The sequence below is a fragment of the Ptychodera flava genome, chromosome 4, assembly GCF_041260155.1.
Source record: "Ptychodera flava strain L36383 chromosome 4, AS_Pfla_20210202, whole genome shotgun sequence".
NCBI classification, from domain to species: Eukaryota; Metazoa; Hemichordata; class Enteropneusta; family Ptychoderidae; genus Ptychodera; species Ptychodera flava.
This window is the reverse complement of record NC_091931.1, coordinates 6,020,224-6,045,340: the sequence shown is the minus strand read 5'-3', so window position 1 is coordinate 6,045,340 and position 25,117 is coordinate 6,020,224. Positions and strand designations below refer to the sequence as shown.

Here is a 25,117-nt window from a genome sequence, read left to right as displayed (position 1 = left end):
GACTTGCTTCAACAAACTACTCCCATTAAGGTTTGGTCCATCATAAAAAAATATTCTGTTGACCAGGAAATAAAAATTGCAGAAAATATAAAAAAATATAGCAGAAAATTGTGTGATCTGGTTTATGGGAAGTTGTTCACCTTATATGAATCCTATGAATACAGTACATCGTAAGTTTGAGCCCTCAAAGGCCACCCAAGATTTGGATTTGCTTCAATCAAAGACAACCTTTCAAAGCCTTTGTTTCTTTAGATGAATTCTAGAATTATTTTTCAAGCAGTATGAATGGTTTTTAGCTTTGCGTTATCATAGGGTGAAATATTTGTCAGATTTTCAGCATGATTGGCCTTGTCATTTGGAAACAAAGCTGGAGCTATCAGGGTGACAAAAACTTCCCCGACCAGATACCTGTAATCATGAGTCCATTCTTTTACGAAACTTTGCAAGTTGTAAACATCACTGCTTACAAATCTCCATACAAGTCTTGTACTCACCTGGTGGCCAATTTTCATATACATGTGATGCTATATCACCTGCTGAGTCATTGGTTGAAAATAGGAAATCTTTCGTTTTACCAGACACCAGAATCAGACGGAGGTTTATCTGCGAACAAAGCACACATAGTGTATGATGTAAAGCAAAAGCCACTTTCATTACACCTAGTAACTCTCACTATGTGTGGCTCTTATTTTTGTTGGATTTAAAAACTGATTGTCCTGCATCAGTAAGCCTTGAATTGCAGGTAAACATGCCAGGGCTTTTCATGTATTCTATTCTAATGTTCTATATAAACAAATCTTTATCAAGATTTGTAATGCATAATTTTTTCTATCTTGACATTCCATTTTGTGTGATGGTATTTTACCGTATAGAATATGTCAAAAACTAGCATATGAAAATGATTAACTCTGACAGATCTTTACCGTATGCACTGCCCTATATTCTTTTCATACATGTAATACCACAACTTTCACACATACATGTATATGTAATGTAAGTCTGCTCAATAACAGACCTTGGGTGGCTTGCCCAATCATTAGAACCTTACTCTAGGTCTTGTCCCAACAAACAACCTTTGACATGACTATTTGTTCGATAGTGAAATCAAATGTCATTGCTGATACACATTACTTGATTTATTATCAACCAGACGCTGAGATTTAGGCAAATGATTGTGAACAACATCCTTGTGGAAAGTCTGTATGGATGTTACAGTGGTACATTTATGCCTGAGACTGTACATGTAGGTATCCATGAGAGGCATAATCCACGGAGCACAGTTACCAATCCACACTACAAGTAGGTTGGTGATCACATGTCCAAAAGTGTCAACAGTAACAAGCGGACTGTCATAACAGAAGCCATTCAACATTGCAATGAGAGATGATATTTCTGAAATCCTGCAGTCACTGATGTTTTTGTCCTGGGATGTAAAAAACGTGTTATGTCAATTTCTTAACCAGATATCCAAACTTTTGACTGAGTAATATTTCTAAAACATTAATCTTTTGTTTATAACTACTAACAAAAGTGTGATTCTGAGCAAATGAACCAGCAAATGTTAACAGTCACTCAGCCCAACAGTCTGAGAACACTTCTATATCAAATAATCAAATACAGTTGAAATTATTGACAGCACTTTCGCTTCAGAGTATCGTCCTCATACCAATCTACACAAATTACATTTCACACCAGGGTGAGAACTTTATTATATTTGTGGCTGATGCTACCCTGGTCAACACATTCGTCACTGAATGAAACAACGCCCCAAAATATTCAGCATTGTGAACTGAATAACTGAACAATGTAATGCAATATGCATACAACAACAAAAATGAATTTCTTTGAAGTGCTTCTGTAGGGTTTTAAATAATTGCAACTGCAATGCATTGTGGGATAACCAAGAAAATAGTTACTCTTATAAGCCCGTTTACAGTTCCCCGCACCAGTGTTCGACACCCATGATGCCTTTCAAAACTAGCGGCTTCAAGGGTACCACTTTGCGCGTATCGCCTATTCTTTAACACAGGTCTGCTATAACAAGAATCATTTTTTGCTTGTTATCCGACTTATTCTGTCGAAAAAAGTAAGCTAATTATTCATTTTGTATATGTCAATCTATCTGAAAGCTGTTGAATATAACAGTTCGCCAATTATTTACTGTTTTATGGAAATCTGGAAGAAATTTGTGTCGTTCTAATTTATTTACACATACAATTACTGCTGTCAAACTGAATGTAAAGACTGCACTGAACATGTAAAGATTACGTACAAAAAGTAATTGTGATTTTAATATCTACAGACAAAATCTACTGAACAAAATTTTTAACTAGAAATGGGAACCCCCTCTCATGTAACAAACAAGTAAAACTTGATACGGACACAGCGGCAATCATTGAACTGGAGAATAGAACACCACCAGTCCGACGTTAGTTGAAGGAGACATGTCCTGAAGGTGTCTCCTGTAAGGTTTTTGTTGCAACCTCACAAATCTAACTTTGCAGAATCAGGAATGCTCGCTACGTGCACACTGACTGTGGATGAAAACAAACGTGAATCCCACAAACATTTTCCAGATTTCCACAAAATCGATGCACAATTGGCAAAGTGTTGCAACAGACAGCTATAAATACATCGACAAATAAAATATTACTGGTAGCTTACGTTTTCTCACAGAATGAGTCTGAAACACACGAAAAATTAATCTGGATATAGTAGACTTGTGTTTAAAGATAGGTGATACTTTCAAAGTGCAGTGGCACCCTCAAAGCCGCGAGTTTCGCAAAGCATCATGGGTATAGAACACCAGTCCGCGGAACTGTAAAGGGGCTTATTGCATGCATGCAGTTGCTTTGACCTGAACACAGGTAATGTATAGATTTACAATAGGAAAGGAAGATTACAGGTAACCCTTTAAATATTGTTCACAATTTCAAAATATTGTCCTCACACCACTTCATGAAACTCAATTTTATTGACATCAAATGCAAAAATTTACATGTCACCCTTTTACATTCAAGATTTAATTAAAGTTTGATGTCACTGGTATGGTCTAGGGTCAGTCAATGCTATTTTGCTAGTGCATGTGCAAGTACTTCAGGGGTGTTTGGAAACTAAATCATGTATCTTTTGGAAGACCATAGTCCTAACTCCCTGGAGACTGCAAATATTCTTATATGAATAATTCATAAGAAATATCTGGCGGGGAACTACATATATGCGATTATAGTAAGAATATTATGATTTTCTTAACAACGGCACTTTTCGGATTGCAGAGACTAACTGAGAAATAGAGTAAGAAACTCATAACTAGTTTTCCTATATTGCTATATTTCTGGCAGCTCATGTTGCTCTACAAATATTTTCAGCTTTTAACTTTTTGCAGTTTCTCTTCTGTATAAATTTCTAAAACATTCTTGTTGAAATAATTTTCAAATTTGTGAAGACATGAGTGAGTTGCTGACCAGGCAATGAAGGTCAATTTATCACAAGCCATTAGTGATGACGTAGTCCCCACTTGATCAACCTTTTCTAGGGCATTGATTCCCAACTCAGTGTTTGTTTTTGATTAAAGGCCTGTAAATTTTACTGGGGTTTCCTAAGTTATGTTACTGGGGTTCCCCTGAGAACATCAGATTTAGCTCATTAGTTCTGTATAAGACATGTAGCTTTATCTTGTGTCTAACGTAGCACAAGTAAAAGTCATGCAGACATGATGTAGGAATAGATGACAGTTGGTAAAACTATGTAATTGCTTTGCTGATAAGGAAACTAAAATCTGTTTTTACTTATATGAATTCACAACATGCATGATTGATGCACATTGTACATACACCAAGGCTACAAGGTCCAAACGGTGTTTTTGTTTCATTAAGGTATGGGTATAGGTATGTGTGTAAATGGTGAGCGGGACCGCTCTACTATAGGGAACCACAGTAACCATTACCAGCCTTAAAATAAACACTGTACAATACTAGGTAATCATTCACTATTCAGAAAGGAATTGTGTATGTAGAGGAATGGGAACTCTGCAAACACTGATAGAAGTATCAACAAAAGAAATACTTTTCACTATCAAACAAACAAATGAACACAATATCTTTGAGTTTCTCACGACTGTATTACACCATATGCATAATTTGATTAACCTTTGAGTGCTGTCATTTTTCCAACCAAAATTTAGTACAACATTTTAACAATTTTTATGAATTTTTCTGTAATTTTTCTGATAATTTTGGACCAAATGGACACCAAATTTCATAAGCTCAAATTTTTAATCAAAATTTTGGCAAAAAAAATTGACTGAGGTGTATTTTATGGAGGCAACAAAAACTGACTTTGGCACTCCAAGTGTTAACAATAATACTTACACAGCGATATTTGAATTTTAATAATTCAGGTATTGGCTTTGACAATGCATGTACATGTATTTACAATCATGCTATAGACAAAACACTGCTTATTAACCCACACATGAGTCAAGTGTCACTATTTTCTCCTGTTCTGCACTGCACTATCACATTTAATATGCAAGACTCTGTAAACTTACAAACTATAGTCAATACTCAGTGAACCATCCTTCCTCTCACCCCTGCCCCTAAGAAATTCAGTTCCATTTTCCTTGCCAAACTAAGGAGTAAGAAGAAGTTCCTAAATATATGAACTGCACTGCCACAAGGAAACTGAATTCATAATTTATATTTGTAAATTTACAACATACATGTATACATATTGATAATTTACGGTTAAATTATTGGATAACAATTACATGAATAAGGTGGCAGACTATTCATCAGTGAATGTAGGGTATTCTCTCTATGGTAAGGTGAAATGATGATCTCTATAACTAGTACACTCCGGGGCTGCAAATGAAGTTGTTCAAAATAAGGGGTGTTGGTAAGCTACACAATGTATTTCTTGGTGGTCAGGAAGCCTAGCAGGTACATCACAGGTATATATAATGTGGGATTTTAAAACTTCAAAACATTTTATTGTTTGCTAGTCTGGGCTAGCAAAGTGCTACATGTACCTCAGACAGTTAAGAATCCATCTACAATGTACAGTTCATTTGAGGCTGTGTAAACCCTAAAAAGTCCACAAGTTATAAAGTTCAAAATGGGCATATACATGTAGATACATGTACTGAACTGACTCAGGACTAACCATTGGCTAGCCAAGCTGGAGAGCTGTTTTCAAAACTGTAAAACATCAACTGTTTTTGGTCTGATATCTTGATATTTGAGCTACAGAAATGAAAATTCCTTCCAAGTACTGACATTGAATAATGTTGGTGAATCCTCTTTCATTGATACCAGATGAGCAACAACTACGAACATATACACAGATAAATGAACTAATTGACAACTACCTGCTTTCGATAACAATACAGAAATCAGTTATGGGTACATTTATCCCCTTTATGTGTTATTATTTGAAAGATTTATTGTCGTGACCAATATAAGGTGACTTTTCCCAGGGTTTCTCTCAATATATCACTGCCATCATATCAGAGGATGACGGAAATGTTACAAGGTTCCTGCAGAAGTTTGAAACTTGTACTGATCACCTTTGACCAAAATTATGTAATTCTATGCATAATATGGAAATACCCCTTATCTAGGGATCAAACGTATCAACACAGTCATGCAATTGTTCGGCAGGTGGACTTTACTTCTATAAATTTTTACTTCCTTAATCTCTTAAAAACTTCATCATATTCAATACATATCAACACACCAGCCAGCTGATTAAGCATCTTGAAGTTGCATCATTTAACTTTCACTGATTTAATTTGTTGAGTTTGTTTACTTGTACCGGTGTATTTCATTTTTCTAAGTCTGAAGATGATTGCTAAATTGACCATACGTGATATTTGGACAATCTTGGCAACGATTCAAGTGTGTGACCAAGTACCAAAATTCCATTTGTAGGGACGCATTTATTGTCCCCTGCTACACTGCACATGAGCTTTCTGTTTTCTTCATGTTAACTTGGAATTTGGGGAAATTTTCATGTATAAAAATAAAAAATACATTTCAAGACATGCCATGGGAGTGCATTGCATGGTCTTGCAATCCTTATTGTCTCACATACAGTATTAGCAAATATTGCTGTACCAGTGGGATGAAAATTGAAAGCACAACCAATTCTAGGTGTACATCTACATCTATGTAAGTTCTGCTACAGACAACTTTTCAAGCATCAATCTCTATTGGGATTTTACACATTCAAACACAAACTGATAAGTTCGTGTGTAACAGGTTCTCGAGAAATAAATTCAGGAAAGCATGCATGTATGTATATATCTTTAGAGTGTGGTCATATTACATGGACATGTACATGTAAATGTGTACTGGTATCCTGATGTGATCATGACAGACATGTTAACTGACAGAGAAATAGGAAGCTGGCATAGTGCCTGAACATGTAGAGATCTTCCTTGTGCAAGCTTATCAATTACCTGTAAGAACTGTCAACCAAACAACTTTTCCTGTAGTGTAAAAATAGAGCTGTAAACATTTCATACACGTAAATGACTGGCAATTCAAAATCAAATTACTATACTATGTGATTCCTACATGATTGAGCCATATTATGATAACACAATCCTACGGTATGCTGGAAGCAGCAACACTACAAACAAAATCAAAAAGTGAGGCTGAAATGGCACCATGAGCTCTAAACATATCTGAACATGAATGTCACCTTCACTGAAATTGTCAAATCATACCTCCTACCTGTGGTACATGTACTTGTTACAAAACTTTGTACATTTCTTGTCCAACTTTTCATTTCTGTTGCCCTTGCACTGGTATCTGAATAAAAATCTACCCATTGTCATCATTGCTATTCTTCTGCAATTTAAGGTGGAGCTGCATGTTGCCAACAGAGTTTTTTTCAAAGCAATATTTCTCATCAAAGATGACAAGGAAACCCCCTCATACTATATATTTTCAAAAAGCAGAGACTCTAAAGTTTATTATGGTAGGAGTGGTTTACTCGAGGAATGAAGTGGGTGTATATTGGGGTAAAAAACATCAATTTTGGTATTAATTAATAATGATAAAAATTAATTAAAGTAAAAAACTTGACACTATTTTCTGTAATGTAATATTGCATTTGAAAGAAGAGTATATGTAGTAAAAAACGACTATTTCATTTTGCATTATCTATCCTCATTCAAAAATGGCAAGGGTTAAAAGACTGACACTCAAATAAAGAGATCAAAATCATGATTAGCAAAATTCAAATGTCTCTTGTTCAAGATGTAAGAATTTTATTGCCAGACAAAATACTCTTTTTTTTTATAGAGTATTTAAAGAACATAATGTGTGAAAATTTCAGAAAATTTGACCCAGCCAGAGTGGAGTTAAATTCTTTGGAAATGTTGAAATTGGGAGGAAAAAGAAGCCAAGAAATCGGGTAATTTGCATACATTTGCATAAATTAACACTTCTTTATCACGCAACTTACGACTCCTTGACATGCTAACAGGGGAACCCAACCAATATTTTAATCTGAGGTTAATAAATTAGTTAAAATTGAATAAATATTTGCAAAAATATAATTTTTTAGCAAAATGCTGTGTTGGGTGCAGCGCCCCCTTGATATAATTTTGTCAACTTCTCTCTTCCCTAATCTCTAGCTCTTCTGTATGTATAAACAGACTTCAACACATTTTCTACATGATTTTCACTAGCATAGTACTGTCTGCTGGTCTAATAAAAAGCAGGGCAGCTAACTTAATGTTTGGAAGAACAAGATGATTTATCTTCAATGATGTTGAATGTTACTCTGAACCCCAAAGTAATACTGTAGGTCTCTTGTCATCGGTAGGGTACAGAATAAGGCTGGAAAGACAGATTTCTCAAACAGTGAACTTTAGAAGACTAGTTTATAGTCGTAATTTTTTTTCCATTTTCCAAAACAAGTCTTAGCTTGTGTTTCAATTATGACATTTAAAGATACTTTACGTGCAAATAGAGTGATGATAACAATCAATGCTAACATTCAATAATGATCAATGCTAATATTCAATCTGGCCACAGAGGGCGCTGTTCTGAACAGCTGACAGTCTGCCAGTGCTCTAAAATACATACTATTGTATGTCCTAACAAACAGTGCTAAAAAGAGTTAGTTATCCATTGCTACGATATAATCATCCCCTAAAGTTTAAAGATTGCTACATTTGGGGCACATATTCCAACTCAGACTCATTTTCAAGTATGCAGAAATAATAAAGTTCTCAAGGTCTTATTTCTTAGAAATCAAAACTTGTTTTTCCCTCATACAGTTTACATAGGAAAAGCTGCCATATTTTATTTCAAGTAACACTAAATTTTACGTAATTTGTCTGTCTATGACAAAAATTTCCATGGTGACCCCTTGACATTTATTCTTGATTTAAGGAAAAAACAGTTCAAAGTTTACAATGTACTAAGGGCAAGTTTAAATCTTTCAGTTTGGAATCACACACTACCTTCATAGGATCTGCAGAAGTAGCCTCCCCTATCTGAGTATAAAACATGATTGCAAATGTGTATACCCATAATAACATGTGACACATGTACATGTACATAAACCTGACACTTACAGAGTCACTGTAGGGTATTTGCCAAGGCATCTTAATACATGTGGGCATAAAGAAAAATATAAATAACAAGAGTTTGGAATCTATATGTAGTGGAGATTAAATTTCATTGATTTAGTTTGACAAAGTAACACACAGTCAAATTTGTCAGACTCAGAGATCAAAAACTGGTTACATTTTAAAACAGGCGCTAATGCTGATGCCTATGTAAAATTACAGGACAAAATAATAAGCCCAAAAGCAAGCACATGTAATGTGTAAAGAAGGTGAGGCATTACAGTAGCTGATATCATTTCAGGTGGGGTGTCTGCAAACATACTGTACATGTAAAGTAAATTACATGGTCAACAAATAAATGTGACAATCTCAACATAATACTACTTCAGAGAGCTAGTTGATGTCAAATCAATCATAGAATATTATCTTTTATTGATTAACAGTCAATTCAACTGACATCAATTCATTAACATTTATGTTCATGATACCCATTGTACTCCCTATTCTTGTAAGTGTGCATGTTGCACTGCTTTGAGAGTTATCAAGTGACATGAAGAGATATGAGACATTTGTCCCTTCAAGTTCTTTCAACTTCTCTACAATGAAAGAGTACAGTGTTGTTACTTGTGAACAGACAATACACCGAGGCAGGAGAAGAACTGGACAGGAAGAATGACTTAAAAGGGACAGCTGGTCACAAAGCTGACATCAGACTTCATTCAAAACAAATGTGATGTGGTAAATGCTAATTTACAAATATCAATATGCCATAGAGGCACAAGTCATACTTATTTGTCATAGTTATCACTTGACAAGTACTGTAAAAGAAAAACAGAAACAGCCATACTAGGAAATCATTTCAATAAGAAAAGACAGCTTTGTGGCAGTGTTAATTGACTGTTAATTTGGTGTGTTAACTGTAAAATACTACCATGCTTTGGATTAGCCTCACAATACAGTGCAGAGAGGCCATACATCATACAATTTAAATACTGACACCTCGATTCATGAAACATGTCTCTCTAACCATGAAAATGCTGGGGTTTTATTTTAGGTTTTCTTTCTCAAGCGAGTGACCTAAAGTAGTCAACACTTTTTGATACTGCATTGCTGAACTGAATTGCTATTTGCATAGGGAGAAAACAGGCCAAAGGTCAGCTTTATTCCTAAATTTGCATACATATGGGACTCGACAACCTTATTTGCATGCGTATTGTGCAAAATACATCGTAACATATTGTATGATTTGAACTCAATAGAGGTTACAGAAATAGGTTTATCATTCATAACATGCTGAATACACAGTTTACAGTATTAAAGAATGACTGGCATATTTATGATGAGCAAATTCCAAGCATTATGTAGACATTCGGGCCAAAGTGCAGACTAATAATAATATCACGAATGCCCATGACTTGACAACGTCTCTGATTCAATACCAGGTTGAGAATGTTAACTTTATTATAACAGTGGACTAGTACCGGAGTACTGAGTAACATTCACCTGGTATCAGAAAGAGCATTACATCTGTTTCACAATTGATCATATCTGTGTGCAATACCTATATGGATGGTATCACTCACTTACATTGAAAGTACCTTTAACACTGACTGAGTGCCAAACCCATACTGTATTATGTCTCATGATTAATAACTAAATATCTCACTTACAGATTTATCGAAACAGCCAGTCCTTGTAGACTACATGTACATACAAGAAAATGGAAGTATAAACAACTACATGTAATTGATTGCCATTACTTTTCATTTGTTATTTATCCAAATAAAAGAAAGTTAAATCAGTAACAATTAAACATTTGCAGCGTTTCATAATCAGTAAATGAAATATCAGGGAAGCCAATACTTTAACCCTTTCACCCCCAGTTCCCTGTGTACAGGTCCAACTTTACCATAGAAAACAATGGATTTTGGACAAACCATGGTAGTGAAAGGGTTAAGATGATCTCCTGTGTTTCTGATATTGAAGAAAACATTGTATCTGAGTATGCTCCATTTATCATTGAGATACAGCAAACCATTTCCTAAAATGACAGACCCTCTTTCGGCTATTATCGTCAATGACGTGCAAGAGCTAAAATATAATACTCAATATGAACCTTCAACAATGCAAGTACCTCTTTGAAAGCCACTACATACATGTATGTAACCTCGAAGAGTCACGTTCACAGCCAATACTTCAATATTTTTTTTTGTTTTTTCAAATTCATTGTGCAATTGCTAAAGGTTAGCAAAATAAGTACTTGATTTTGGTACAGTGACAAGATTTTATCAGGTGCTGCATGTAGCTGCATTTGAAGGTGTGATTTCACTGCCAAAAATTAAATGTCTGTGGCAATGAAACACAGCCAAAATGTGTAACATACATGTACATGTAGGTACTTGATGTACATTTCTGTGTGCACTTTGCATGAAACCTACAAGAGAGCTTTAATTCTGTAGCAGTCTACTGCTAGAAGACCAGACACAAAAGGTGAGTCACACATGTCAAGGATCTTTGATCAGATGTAACAGCATGACTCAGTCAGTATCATACAAATGTAGAGCAATTTACAATCAATGCCCCATTACCTGCACTGTCTGGTCATCAACACTGTGATCTATTAAAACATTGTCGGTTTATCTGTACTGCTACAACTAAATGCACCTTCATTTGGTCATTTGTGTTTCTTCTCTTTCAATTTACCTTCAATCTACAAGTACATATGCCATGGGCAAACATATTATTAACTACAAAAACCAAAGGCAGAAATAAACAATGACATTTTCTACATAAGTCATCACAAATAATGATAAATAAAAAACTTTCTGATTTTCAAAATCATTATTTTTCATATTAATGGATTTCAAAATTTTGCATGCAGCAGTTCAGTTTGAAGTTTACATCAGTTTATCATCTTCACGAAGGATTGTTTCCACACATTACAATCTCCTATGTATCTATGACCACTTTCAATGGAATTATGTTGATAGCTACACTCAGATTGTCTTATTGTGTAGAACAGAAGCTGCACGATCTCTGCATGTATCTCGGTGTAATAGTCTTTCTAGGGTTCCATTTTCCACTCTGAACTAAAACTTTCTGCGCTTTCATTTTCCACTGTGAACTGTCATCTACGACGCCTTTCCATCTCACAAAACACACTCCAATCAATACTTTTTCCCAATGATTCCCATCACATTTTGAAGGTGTGATTTCCTGAAAGATGCCGACGACCAGAAACTAGCAAATACCGCCTGCTTCTGAGAATACTACGAATCACCAGACTCAACACTTGAGTCTCAACATTTTAGAGTCAAACAGGGTGTGATTTTCATGAAGGTTATCCATACTGTAAGGGTTACATGTATAATGTGTACATGTACAGATGTACATGTGAAGGGTACAGTATAATACAGTCACAGGGAACAATTAAGACCTCTCAGAATCCTTAAAATTATCTGGTGTAAGCAGGTATAGGCATAACCCGGGTTAAATTCAGGCATTATGGCTATTTTTGCCTGAACCAATGCAATACATAAACTGGTTCTGGAGACCAGTGTACACTGTTAGTTATGAGGAAGAATGGAATCATTTGATTGACCTTGACACTGCGAAGGGGTCCCCTATATACAGCACTCACAACATTTGTAATGGAGAGGTCTTTTTGCCTGCATAACCTATTTTGCTAAAGACAAGCCTGCAGAACATTTCTGAGAATGAGCTGATTCAATCGCAATGTTTCATCAGTGGCAGTGAACCCATAGGTTTTGCCAAGGCAGCATAGTCATTTCAACGGGATCTCTTTGATGCGCCCAAAGACTCTTCTTCTTCCCATCTCTATCTACATTGCATTATCCACCAACTCCAATCTGGTACTTCCTTTCAGCTGTTTCTTTAAAATCATAACAGATGTACAGTACATGTAGCTGCAGTTTAACGTGTCTTGCATTGAACTAAACAAATATCCATGTTATGGTACACGCCAACATGTGCAACTTGTGTGTAAATCAGGAAGTGTACATTTCATGCTCATAAAGTTGTATTAAAATAAAAAGAAGAAGAACAACACTAACTTAAATCTCTTATCCAGTACGATTTATGAAAACATTGTAGAAATGGGCCTAAGAAGAAAAACTACTAGACTTAATTGTATAAACCTATTCAAAGTATTAATTTACATAAATACCTAAAAATCTTATTTCAAAGGTGTATTTGACATCACATGGTTGGAAATCCACGTGGCAACCAACCCTCATGATTGAACCAAAATTTTGTCTAATTTGCTTCTTTGCTTTGATGATGTAACTGCTTTCTTCAGTCATGATTTGGTTAATTACCTTTTGAAACAACAGCAATGTGTACAGGTGTTATTTTGTGAAGTTAAACACACACAACAGATGTGATGAAGAAAACAGCGACCATGAAACTATACACCCAGGTAAAAGTAGCCATGGACTTGAGGACATCCTTTCATGGACAGTATACACTGACATGTATGACTGATACTAAAACAATAGATCACACAAGGTTCACAACCTTGTACAGATATCACACAAAGTTCTGTCAGACTGCCACAAACAAAGCTAATAAACACAGACTTCTCTGTTAGTGAGACTTAATTGAAAGGTAGACACTGGCTTCTACATCAACATTTTTCACAGAAGTAAAGTTAACAAAATAATTGGTAGACAGTATGAGTACAGGTGAAGTGTCTATGCAAAAATACAGTAAAAATTACACCACTCGTACATGTGGAACAAAAACTGATATATAATCTAATCACTTTCTTTCAGGTCATATGTGTCAACGTTAACACAGCAGTTCTCTCACAGTTCAACTCCTAGCCCATGATCTCGTTTCCACAAGTTAAAATTTATCTTGAGGCACTTAAAATCAGATCATATGTTAAATTGGTGGATGCAATATAAAGTATTTCAAAGACACAATAATATATTATAACGTATAAGATGAGTAACGTTACTCAATAAACACAGAGCAAACAACACAATCCATCTTATTCTTTGCAGAGAAGAAATCACAACAGAAGTCATACGTACAACTTTTAGAAAAAATCATCAATCTACTCAGCACTCTGATACTGTAATTGTAGGACCAGGATGAATACTAAAACCTGTTTCATCAACACACTTGGCAGACTTGCCCTTATGCCAGACTAAACAACATTCTCTCCATACACATAGGCCATCAATCTTCTTGAAAACAGTCAGGGACTAATGTCAAGAATAATGACTGAAACAACAGAAACTACTGCCACACTGACCAGTATATATAAATTTAGCCAAATTTTCCTATTGTGATAACTCATCTGTAAATTTACAATTCTCATTGGAAAGTGTATATGTGATAATGATATGCCAATCAAGGAGTTTGATTCAGTCCATTCTATTCCTTCCAGGAAACTTCATGTTACTCTCTGTAAATGTGAATTATACAAATTTTAAAACAGTTTGAGTTGTAGTTTAGGTACTTATATGGAGAGTATGTATACATTGTACAAAAAATATGCCAAAATACTTGTCAATATATTTTCATATCAATAATTAGATGATATGACATATAATATGTACAACATTAAAACAATTGTTCAGTGATTGTAATTACTATTCCAGCTTTATTTGAACAGCAGACATTCCAACCAGTTTTCGCTTCCATTGTTGTTATAAATTTGAGGTAAGTACTTGAAATCAGTCAGTAACGTAATATATCATATATTACGTCTCCATACCTTCACATAATTATTCAAATGTTCAAGAATGTACGACTCTCAAAGGTGTGTATGATTGTCTATATCAAAACAACACATCTTTACTGCATGTGACCATGTATCCTGGTGCAAAAGGTATATACCGGTATGTACATAAATATACATCTGTACTTTGCACCCATCACAGTGACATGGTGTACCAGTGTTTTGTAACTTATTCACCAAATGTTGGTAAGGAGGAACATGGAGGTAGTAGAGAACAAGAAAGTACAGCTTATATTCTCTTCAAAATTCTCGGCATGCTGCTTCCAACCAAATCAGGAACACATACAGTAACCAAGAAAAAATTACATTATGTCATGATAACAATCTTTCATATGAGTCAACTTCCCACTAAACCAGACGTGCAAAGTTCAAACTTTACTAAATAAATACAGCTTGTGTTTATTACAAGAAACCAACTCATGGAATGGTATTATGGCTTTCAATTTTTCTCTCACCAAGAACTGTCCAGAACAAATAGAAACCACCGCTGAAGTTCTGACTTTCTTGCACAAACGCATACATTCTGCTTCCTGCTTTACCGTGTCACAGGAAACCACTCTTTGTGCACGCTTTTGTAATTTACCAAAGCGCCAAGATAAGTTTTGTGACCGGGAGCGGAAACACCATTGAGGATGGCAGCCCCTGTCACACTCTTGAAGGGTGCGATTCTTGGCAGCTGTCTCGATTCTAGTATTCTACTCCTTGAAACAATATAACACAATTGCCAGTCTCTCCGACAGGTTGTCTTACAGTCTACATTGAGCACGTTTCATCTGTGTGTGGTTAGTGAATGAAACCCTCGCCACACTCGAATACTCGGAGCAGGTTTCAATTGACGTGTATCAACTGAAGTAAACAAAAAATTAACACCTGAAAAATCGCAGATAGTCAATCAGCGAGTACACATAAGGGACGTATTTACAGGGACACCGATAGGCTGCTTCCCTGTCGATGTTTTCGATCAACCCAAGAATCCATATATTTGAAAACAATCGAAATCTTCTATGATTTATGAAGTAATGATGTCTCTGACGCACCCCGAAAATTCTGTGAAGACCGACAACACAAATGATACAGAACTTGATAAGTTAACAAGACTGGGCTGTCTAAAATTTCCTACAGCTACAACGATTACGAATTTCTTACCTTATCACTAGGTATTGATCCCCCAGTCATTGTTAATTTGTTTGTCATTAGGTATTGAGTCCTTCTCTAAGTTCCAATCAAGAATACCGGACAAGTAGGTAGTGTCTTTAAATGACCTTCTGGTGAAGTAAACAGCTGAATTCTCGATACTCAGCTGATATGTTTCCTTTAGTACGCCGCCTTCCAGATGGATTTTCCTTGAGTAAAATCCTCGTGCAGCAAAAATTTTCAGCTCTTACACCTCAGGAAAATGTATCACTTGAAATCCGCCGAGACAATCCCTAATTTAGCGCTGTGTAGCCGTTAAAATACTTCATTTTCGCTCGGTCTGATCATAGTTACACATACAGCGTATTCAAAAAATATGGCGGATAGGTTCGTGGTGCATTGTGGGTATCGGTCACGTGATTTGTCGCTTACAGAAGCTGTCCTTCAAATTTTTTCTGACCCGAGTAAAAGCACATAAAGCATACTGATTATTATGAGGTTGGATTTGTCTTCAAAGTCATTTTGTGTTTGTATTATTTCCAAATTCTGTGACAGATACCGTCATTACGGTTACTCTACGTGCTGCTCGATAACGAAACTTTGTACTGCTCTCTAAGGGACTGATCAGTTTCTTCGGAATGGGGGGGGACGTCGGCGGTGCGGGATTCATCGGGGAGTCACCGTTAACTTTGGTGATGGGAGGTCACCATGTTTTTGAAATGCTCAATAGGGGGTAAGTGTGTTCTTGAATAACAACAAGGGGTGATACTTGTCTAAAATACATCTTACTAGCCACGAATTTCATCATTCAGTTGCTTTCTTTCGGCGCGACCTTCGGGCGCGTAACTTCAATAATCAGACGTGTCTTTCAGCACCCCCGACTTTAACATATCAGGCATACATATATCGGAGATATCTGTATGTTCAATATTTTTCAGCGTGCTCTTCAAGCGCATTACTTTAATATATCAGACATTTTTCAGTACGCCCTTCTGGTGCATGACTTTAATATACAAGACAAATGTATCAGAGATATAAGGATCAGCTGAAGGATGTTTCATATTTTTCGGCGCGCCCTTCGGGTGCCATACTTTCGTAAATCAGCGATATAGGCCTATGTCAGAGATATCTTGATGTTTGCTAAGTGAATGAGTACCATTATAAATTCCTGATATTTTTTCTGTTTTCTCTATGAGAATTCAGTATGAGAAAGCAACATGCACAAATATTTCACAATATATATTTGATACAGTGACTTATTTTAGAGATAGAAAAATGACAAGATATCTTTCGTTCTTATTGATGCAACTATTTTCCTTTGTGTCTCAGGTTTTCTGTAAAAAGATGCTTTTTATGACAAAAATTACAGTTAAAAAAGGGCAGTTTTCGTCATTATTAGCTGTGCTTTTATGGTTTCAATGTTACAAGAAAAGGTCCTCTTAGACACTGCACACATCAGATTTGGCGAAAATAGCTCTCTATGGCTTCTCAGGAGATTTAATTGGATGGCTAGTAAGTCTTAACACCCATCAAAGTTTTTGATTTACTGCTTTTTCCTCTTTGATATTAATGATTGACATCCATTTCTGTACAACAGTTCAGGACATCTGGTTAAGCATAGAAAGTGTGAAATACATTCACAGCTCATTCAAAATGTACTGTATTCAAACTTTAAAATTGACACTTTGAAATTCCTATCTTACAACTGACATGTCAACAATTTCATTAAAACACAGAATGACTTTAAATATAAAAATAATATATATATATATATATATATATATATATATATATATATATATATATATATATATACAATTTATATCCACCTTTTGTTCAATCGTTGTCGCGCGGGATGTCACCCTGTTTTCGAAATTTGGAATGGGGGTCACCCTGTTTTCAAAATTTGGAATAGGGAGGTGTCAGCCACTTTTTGACATCGGCAAAAAATAATCCACCTGCCCCCCCCCCAGGCCGAAGAAACTGACCAGTCCCTTATAGTATCGTGATCTTCTTCCATGAGGAGATACGTATATATGGCTAGGAAGTGTTGCAGTTATTGTTTAGTAGTTTTCTTCTATCTTTTTTCCGCTTTTCTTATCGAGCTCTCAGCCTGGTATCACACATACACACACACACACACACACACACACACACACACACACACACACAATGTAGTTGGTCACTTTTTCTTCTTGGTTCCATTCGGTCCCAGAATCTGACATATTTACCAAATTCTGTACAGAATTGATTGTTGGGGATCGCACACGAGCAAAACTTTACATTTTATATTATTTGCCTGCCTTAGAAAAACTGATTTTTGAATACTGTCACACTACCAAAATATCCAGAATTTCCTGCTATGTAGAGCTCAGGAAAATGTTTAATTGTATATATTTTCAAATGTACAGCTATCTAACTTGAACTCATTATAAAGACACCGACGCTTGGTTTAACATGCCGATCACACTTTTTGATTGGTAAGACCATTTCTGAGCGTAACAACCATGTGATTGTGGACAGAAATTGTAAGTAAGAAACGCCGTCGATAGAATGATATTGTGATGTACATTGAAATCACAATGTTTGCTTTGCTTGCGATGGTTTATACACCATTGTGAAGAAATGGAAGTATACGTGAACTATCGTTCGTTTCCAAATTTCTCTGTAAAAACAATAACCGTTGGTCTTCAATTTCTTATATTTGGGATATTTTGGAAGATGTGATATCGCAAATAAAAGTCGACCCGTGTCTTTGACCAGTTATTAAATTTCCAAGGATATTTTATAACAGGATGCTTTAAGTGAATGTTAAAGAGAGGAAAAATACCTGGAAGTATAGGAGAAATATCCTATGCGAGTAGGTCAATGTAATTTGACAAGGTAACCGTTGCCAAGACTCGTAACAAAAGTCATTCTATATTTTCGTCAATACAATGCGTTGACGTCATTGAAAGGAGTTGAAGGATTTGCCGCCTTCACTTTCCCATCAAATCGTGAGTGAAAGCCGTTAGCAGAGAACCCTTTGAAGGACGGTGCAGATCTCGTTGTCATTGCCACTTAGCTTTTCCTGATATCAATATTCTATACAACTGACGCAAGAGTCACAACCATTGTTCGTGTTGACAGACCAAATAGAGGGCATATAAATTGAATTATTCTATGAAGATTAGGCTGACGCATTTGTAATGAATGAGGTGTTATACTTCGGATGTGATTGTCTGAACGAGCACATGCATTTTTCCAAGATTCAAAGATTTGGCATGGAGAGGGGGGGGCGCAGATCATGTGTACTACTTCCCAAGAATTCTATTCTCCTTTCAATGTCCAATTTTATGGATGTTGTGTAACCGTTTCATAGACGCGGCAGAGCTGCACATTATCATTTTTAAATGTTCGCGCGAGTGATTTTTTTCGCCTTTTGGAGATCCCATTACTGGTAAGCTTACTCCTTAGAACCCGTTTATTGACGCTCGGAGATTACTTCGCCATCGAGATTTCATTTATTTTTCGAGTAAGCGCAAAAAGTTACTGAAAATTAGCATTTAAGCTGCCGTCAAGTTCAAATGCACAAAGACAGGGTAAGTCATGTGTATGAGGGACACGTTTTCAAGCACTCTGTTGAATGCATGTCTCCAAGCTTGTCACAACGTATGTGTTATAGTTTAACTGCGCATGTGTACAACAAATTCAGATTTATTGTACAAACACAAACAACAAAAACATAATTCTAACCCCAGTAATACAAATAACATATAGTGTCATTATGACGGTAGACCGATAATAAATTTTAAACGGCTTCCCACTTATTTTAAACTTACTAAAAATAAGGTTGTATATGCCTTTGGTCTGTCAACCAGTCCTGATGGGGACAGTGGGAGTTATACCGCAGCTTTGAAATCATGCAGTTTACTAGATTTTGACCTCGATCAGTGAAGCATTACTAAGGCTGCATTCAAAATATTGGGGGTGCGCGGGAGGATTTCGGGGGAGGGAAATGAAAATTCTGGGGTACTAGTAGAAGGGAGACTCGAAGGTATAAGGGAGGATCTGAAAAACTTTGGTTCCTTATTTTTTACATTTTCAGGTTCGATAGCTAGAGTACATGTAGTTGAAGAAGGGTTTGGGTCATATGACGCTTATGACAGTGAAAAAAGAGATTGCAGTTGGAGTAAAAAGCAAAATTACTGAAAAAGTATGAACATTTTATGTTTACAATATTGTTTGCTTAAGGATTTACGATCGGAAAATATAAACTATTGTCATACTTATGAATTAGGGATTTTTGATTTCCAGTATATTAGAAAAAAAAACAGGGAAAAGATTGGAGTCACCATGTTTGATTTTCTACAATCCTACGATGAAAAGTCACTGTTTTGCACGAAAATCACTTAAAATCTACATAAATCTTGGGTTACTGTGCTAAGCTTTTCACTATTCACATTCATTTCAAGTTCATGCGGTGAACGAAATTTTCAAATTCTCATTGTACAATAACACAAAGTTAAAACTTTAAACAGTAAAGATTCTTAATTTAAATTTTAAAAATGTATGAATAAATGGAATTATGTATTTTTTACCAACTTTGTCATTAGAGATTAAAAGTTTATTTGGTGGAATATTTCAATCTTCCAGTATTGTCAATTTTGTAAAACTTTTATAAGTAGCATACATGGTTTGTACTTTCAAAATTATCTTATCTGTAAGTCTCTGTGCTACGCTTTTCACTATTTGGATGAATGTAGCCACGAATTTACAATTTGCATACTCTCTTATCGGCGTCATTTCGGGGGCTCTTCAGTGGGTGTCATTGATCGGACCAGATTTGGATTAACTGAAGTCGGCTTAGACTAATAAATTCAAAAAGTCCACTGATTTAAGAATTTGCCTTTGGAATGTGGCTCTACAAACCGCTGAAATATTTCTATAACAACAACGAAATATTTATGCGTGCTCAACAACAACTGCACAATACATTTTTATTTCTTCTGCGAACACATATCTAATAAACATTTGGCTGTATGATCATTTGGGGACTTGAACAGTTTGATCATATAGAGAGGGGAATGAGGGGGGTTCCGAAAAAATTCAATCGTGATTCATCCAACCCCCAACCCCCGCTTCACCAGTATTTGTGAGTGCAGCCTAAATAAGAGAATAAGAGAGAGCGAGGTAGAGAGATGGAGAGGAACAGACAAGAGTTAAACAGGGGAACGAACAGACAAACAGATGAACTCAGGCAGGCGAAAAAAGGCACAAACGAAGTAAAGATATTAAAAGGTCAGAAGCTGTAACTTTGGGTTAATTTTTTCCATAATTTTTTCTTTGTGATCGCAACTGCAATTTTTTGTTTATCTCACTTAACGCTTGTTAAGTGAGATAAACAGTCTTTAGTTTGTCAACTCATCCTATACATGCATTGACTGCATTGTTATTGTTGACGAGGGAATTCTAGCCCGGACTGCGATTCAAATGTCAACAAGGGTACACTTTACACGTATACTCGTATACTGTACGCTGGCGAAATACACGCTGTGTTGGACAAGCTAAATAGTGGGCTTTTCATCGTGTTTCGGGAGTGAAACAGGAACTTTCAATTGACTATCAAACAAAAGTTGTCAAACAATCAAACTTTGGAGCTTTAATGGACAAAAAATTAAAGAGTAACACTTTAATACTTAGGTGATACCTGGCTTTAATGAGGTAATTTAAAAGTAAACATTTCTGGAGTAAAACTATGAGTGCCCTATCAGATCAAGCTAGGAAAACTATGGGCTGGATCTTTAGTATATGATAAAAGCATTTCATTTTACATTTTCAAGGATATTTTACTTACTTGATACGATCGATGATAGTGCGAGTCTTAACGCCTTGAGTTTATTGGGTTATCGCATGTACAGTGTTAACGTTGTTGAACGAGTGCATCTCAAATATTGTAATGCATTTATGGGAGTCAAATTATGAACAGCGGATGCTTGTGTTTCAAAGGACCCGACTTAAATTTCTAACTTACATTCACATACGCGTACAAAAAAAATTAACTTTTGAAAAGACATTATTAGTAGTTTGTGCTATGGCACTTGATAACAACAAAAAGTCTTGGGCAACTGACATTAAATATCTGTTGTGTAATTACTAGTATGGCTTTGGAGAAGTTTGTTTTTTGCAAGGTCCTGGAGACTTTGATGTCTTCATACAACACTTCATGGCGAGAACACTCAATGTTTCAAACAAGACTGGTATTGAGAAGAATGTAGTGAGAACAAACTTTGCCCCGGTACTGTCATTTTATCATAAGGCAGTGACATACCTTATGGACACTTTCATATTTTTATTTTTTTCTCAGTTATAGAAGTCCCGCCCCCCAATAAAGTGTATATTTTCTGAAAGCCCTGATATTGGTTCATCCGACCGTTCACAGTACACAGTCATTATTTGCATAATAGTCACGTGACAAGCGGTTTGCTGAACCTTCTAAAATCGGTTTTTCCTCCCTTTAGCGAATACGCTGCAAGATTTCCGATTGAAATTTGTGCATTGAGAAGCCTTGATTCCTTCAAATCGGTGTTTTGGATTTCCTTTATATGCTCTTGTTTTCTTTTTGTTATGCACTATTGAAGGTGTTAGGCTAAGGTGCTTTTCAAGGAATTGTAATTGTCGCGCCATATAATTTGAATGGAGACTTTGAAGGGTATTGCTAGGGTTTGTCAATGCACAAATTTCAACCGGAAATCTTGCAGTGTGTTCGCTACGGGAAGGGAAACCCGATTTTTGGAAGGTTCGGCAAATCGCTTGTCACGTCACTATTATGCAAATAATGACTGTGTACTGTGCACGGTCGGATTTCAAAATATCAGGGCTTTCAGAAAATATATACTTTATTGGGGTTTGAAACTTCTATAACTGAGAAAAAAATAAAAATCTGAAAGTGCCTATAAGGTATGTCTCTAGCTTAAGTCCTTATTTCAAACTGCAGATTCTCTTCAAGCATGTTCTTCGCCAGCACATCAATTCCGATCAGCACCACACGACAACAACAACACAAGCTTTGTCGAACATACTTTCGCTTAACAATTGGTGAAAATCCGAAATTACCGAAGGGTGCATGGTCGGCACTCTTCGGAAAAGAGAGCCAACAGCTTCGTGAGGCGAGGCAAACATGGATTGCTTACTATAGCCTGCCATAGAAGTTCTGGTGACGGTCTTTGATTAGGCAGAGCCAAGGGGATTTCTTTTGAAAAAAAAACATACAAAATGTGACTCACCTGAAACCATGAACAGATCTTTTATTTCTGTCTGTCGTCTGTACCAGAATTGAAGACATATTTATTTACCTCGTTGGTCATAATCACTGTCTTCCTGTAACGTTGAGTTATTAAATGCCAATGTCACCATATGGTATATGTTTGAATGGTCTAAGAAACTTAATTTGTGATGAAAAGCATGAAAGGCGACTCGTTTTAAAAGTAATACTAAAGAATGTACTGGTGAATTTTAAATGTTGCATAGAAGGGGAAACAAAGATTACTTCCATTTGTATACGTATATTCGAGCTTTACAAATTGTCCCTCAAGATGGCAAAATAATTCCAAATTTCATCAGCCTACCTAAGCATTTGTTGACGAAGCCCTACTGAAAACTATCCTCCTTTCTGTCATCTAATGTGTGTTGTCGTACACAACCATTTTACATACTGTCTAGTCACTTTTGTGTAATTTGGTTGTAACTTTGCACGCAGACTTGTCAGACATTTAGCGCGTAGGAACAGAAGAACGCATATTTTTACTGTACAGTTTTAAAGGAAGCGAAAGCAAGATTGTAACTTTTCTTGTATCAGAATCACACATTGTTGTTTGTTTTCTGAAAAAAAATTCATACGTAGATACATTGTGCTAAATACATCTAACCAAGTCGAATCAAAAGGGAAGAGTCGCGAAGAGTCGAACTTTAAAACTGCGCAAGTGTTAATATACTTATGGGTGAAGACATGTGAAGTGTTACGATGGGTCTGTCGGAATGCGACATGGTTTTAGATAATAAGAGAGTTACTTTTTTATTTTTTCAGAATTTTCGTGGGTTTGTTTTTTGGTTGTTTTGTTTTGTGATTGGAGAGCTTTCCGAGTTGAGATTTCATTTATGCAATGCATTTTAGCCTACCCCTTGTAACCTCCACAAATGTAATAATCTCCACAAATGTAATATCAACCACAATTGTAATAAAATCAAACCAAATGTAATAAAATAGTCAACCATTAATGTAACAACCCGCAACCACAAATGTAATAAACAAATTAACCATAAATGTAATAAAACTCAACCATAAATGTAATAAACTTGAACTTGCATATGTGATCATTTGTTTATCAATGCCCTGAGTAAATAATAACTTTATAAGACTAGTGTAATGTTATTGCATACTTTCCTGAAACTAGATTTCCTTTCCGAAACACAGAATAGAATACTTTGAGAACGCTATCAGAAAACGGCGAGGTACTGATCAAACCGTTAGATAATGGAAGTGGAACAGCAGTTCCAGACACTGATAATTACATAATAAGGAAGCGTCAAAATAACTCGTCAACCGGTGATACCACACAAAGTTTATGACAGATGACTCAGAACAAATAAAAGAGATCTAGAATATAAATCCTTATAGCAGAAACTTACGACACAAAACATGTTGACGAGAACATATATTTCAATCTAGTAAAAAACAATACAAACACTACCTTGAACACAGTAGAACAAAATTAGACATCCTGGCATCCCTAGTGAAGGAACAAACTTCAAGTGGGACAACATAGGAATACAGACAATCTATCGATTATTCCACACAATTTATCCACTGAAGACGAATTTGAGGCGATTGATTAAGAAAGTACGGCAATTTTCGAAAAACCGGCGTTAAAGGATCGTAGTGTTATACAGTCTTCCCCACTCTGGAGTAGAGACTGCACTGACGTTCAGATTACAGCTGTGTCTAGCCATGGCCAATCAGTTCTGTACACAAAACAGGGAAACGCAAAATACACTTTCAAATATGCAAAACACACTAAACGCAAACAATTAAGAAATGAATAATGTGTGGAGTTGCCTTCCTTATTACATAGATCAATATTTAAGGGCTAATTCCTCAATTGCGACGACAAAATAGATTTATTACATTTATGGTTGACAAGTATTACATTTATGGGTAATTTTTTTATTACATTTATGGTTACCATTTATTACATTTGTGGTTGGTGTTTTTATTACATTTATGGTTAATTTTGTTACATTTATGGGCGATATTACATTTATGGTTGCATTTTATTACAATTGTGGTTGATATTACATTTGTGGAGATTATTACATTTGTGGAGGTTACACCCCAGACACGTTCAGGATCTTCATACTTTTAATTCTTTCAACTGGAAAGAAAAGTGAAATCGATGGCATTTTGAAGCTTGTGTTTTCTTTGGTAAAACGAATGACAAGACGAATCTTTGTTTTCAGGTTTAATTGTTCATTCAATTTTGAAATGTTTTTGACAGGGAACTTAAAATTGCATAGTATGAGAAAGTCGAATGCACTCGTAAGATCAATGTTTGACTTACGTAACAAAGAAATATGTTTCATAAATATGC

At 35.8% G+C, this 25,117-nt stretch overlaps 1 protein-coding gene across 1 annotated transcript in view; it reads right to left on the bottom strand.

Annotated features, from left to right (window-relative positions):
- LOC139130775 (ubiquitin-like protein 3) overlaps positions 1-15,887 on the bottom strand; it is a 34,330-nt gene extending 18,443 nt beyond the window's left edge. The window contains exons 1-2 of the mRNA XM_070696570.1: positions 15,504-15,887; positions 495-603 (exon numbers count right to left, since the gene is read on the bottom strand). Of these exons, the coding sequence (XP_070552671.1) occupies positions 495-603; positions 15,504-15,551 (157 nt within the window). The 5' untranslated portion in view covers positions 15,552-15,887. The remainder of the gene's footprint in view (positions 1-494; positions 604-15,503) is intronic.
- Positions 15,888-25,117: the final 9,230 nt, after the last annotated feature.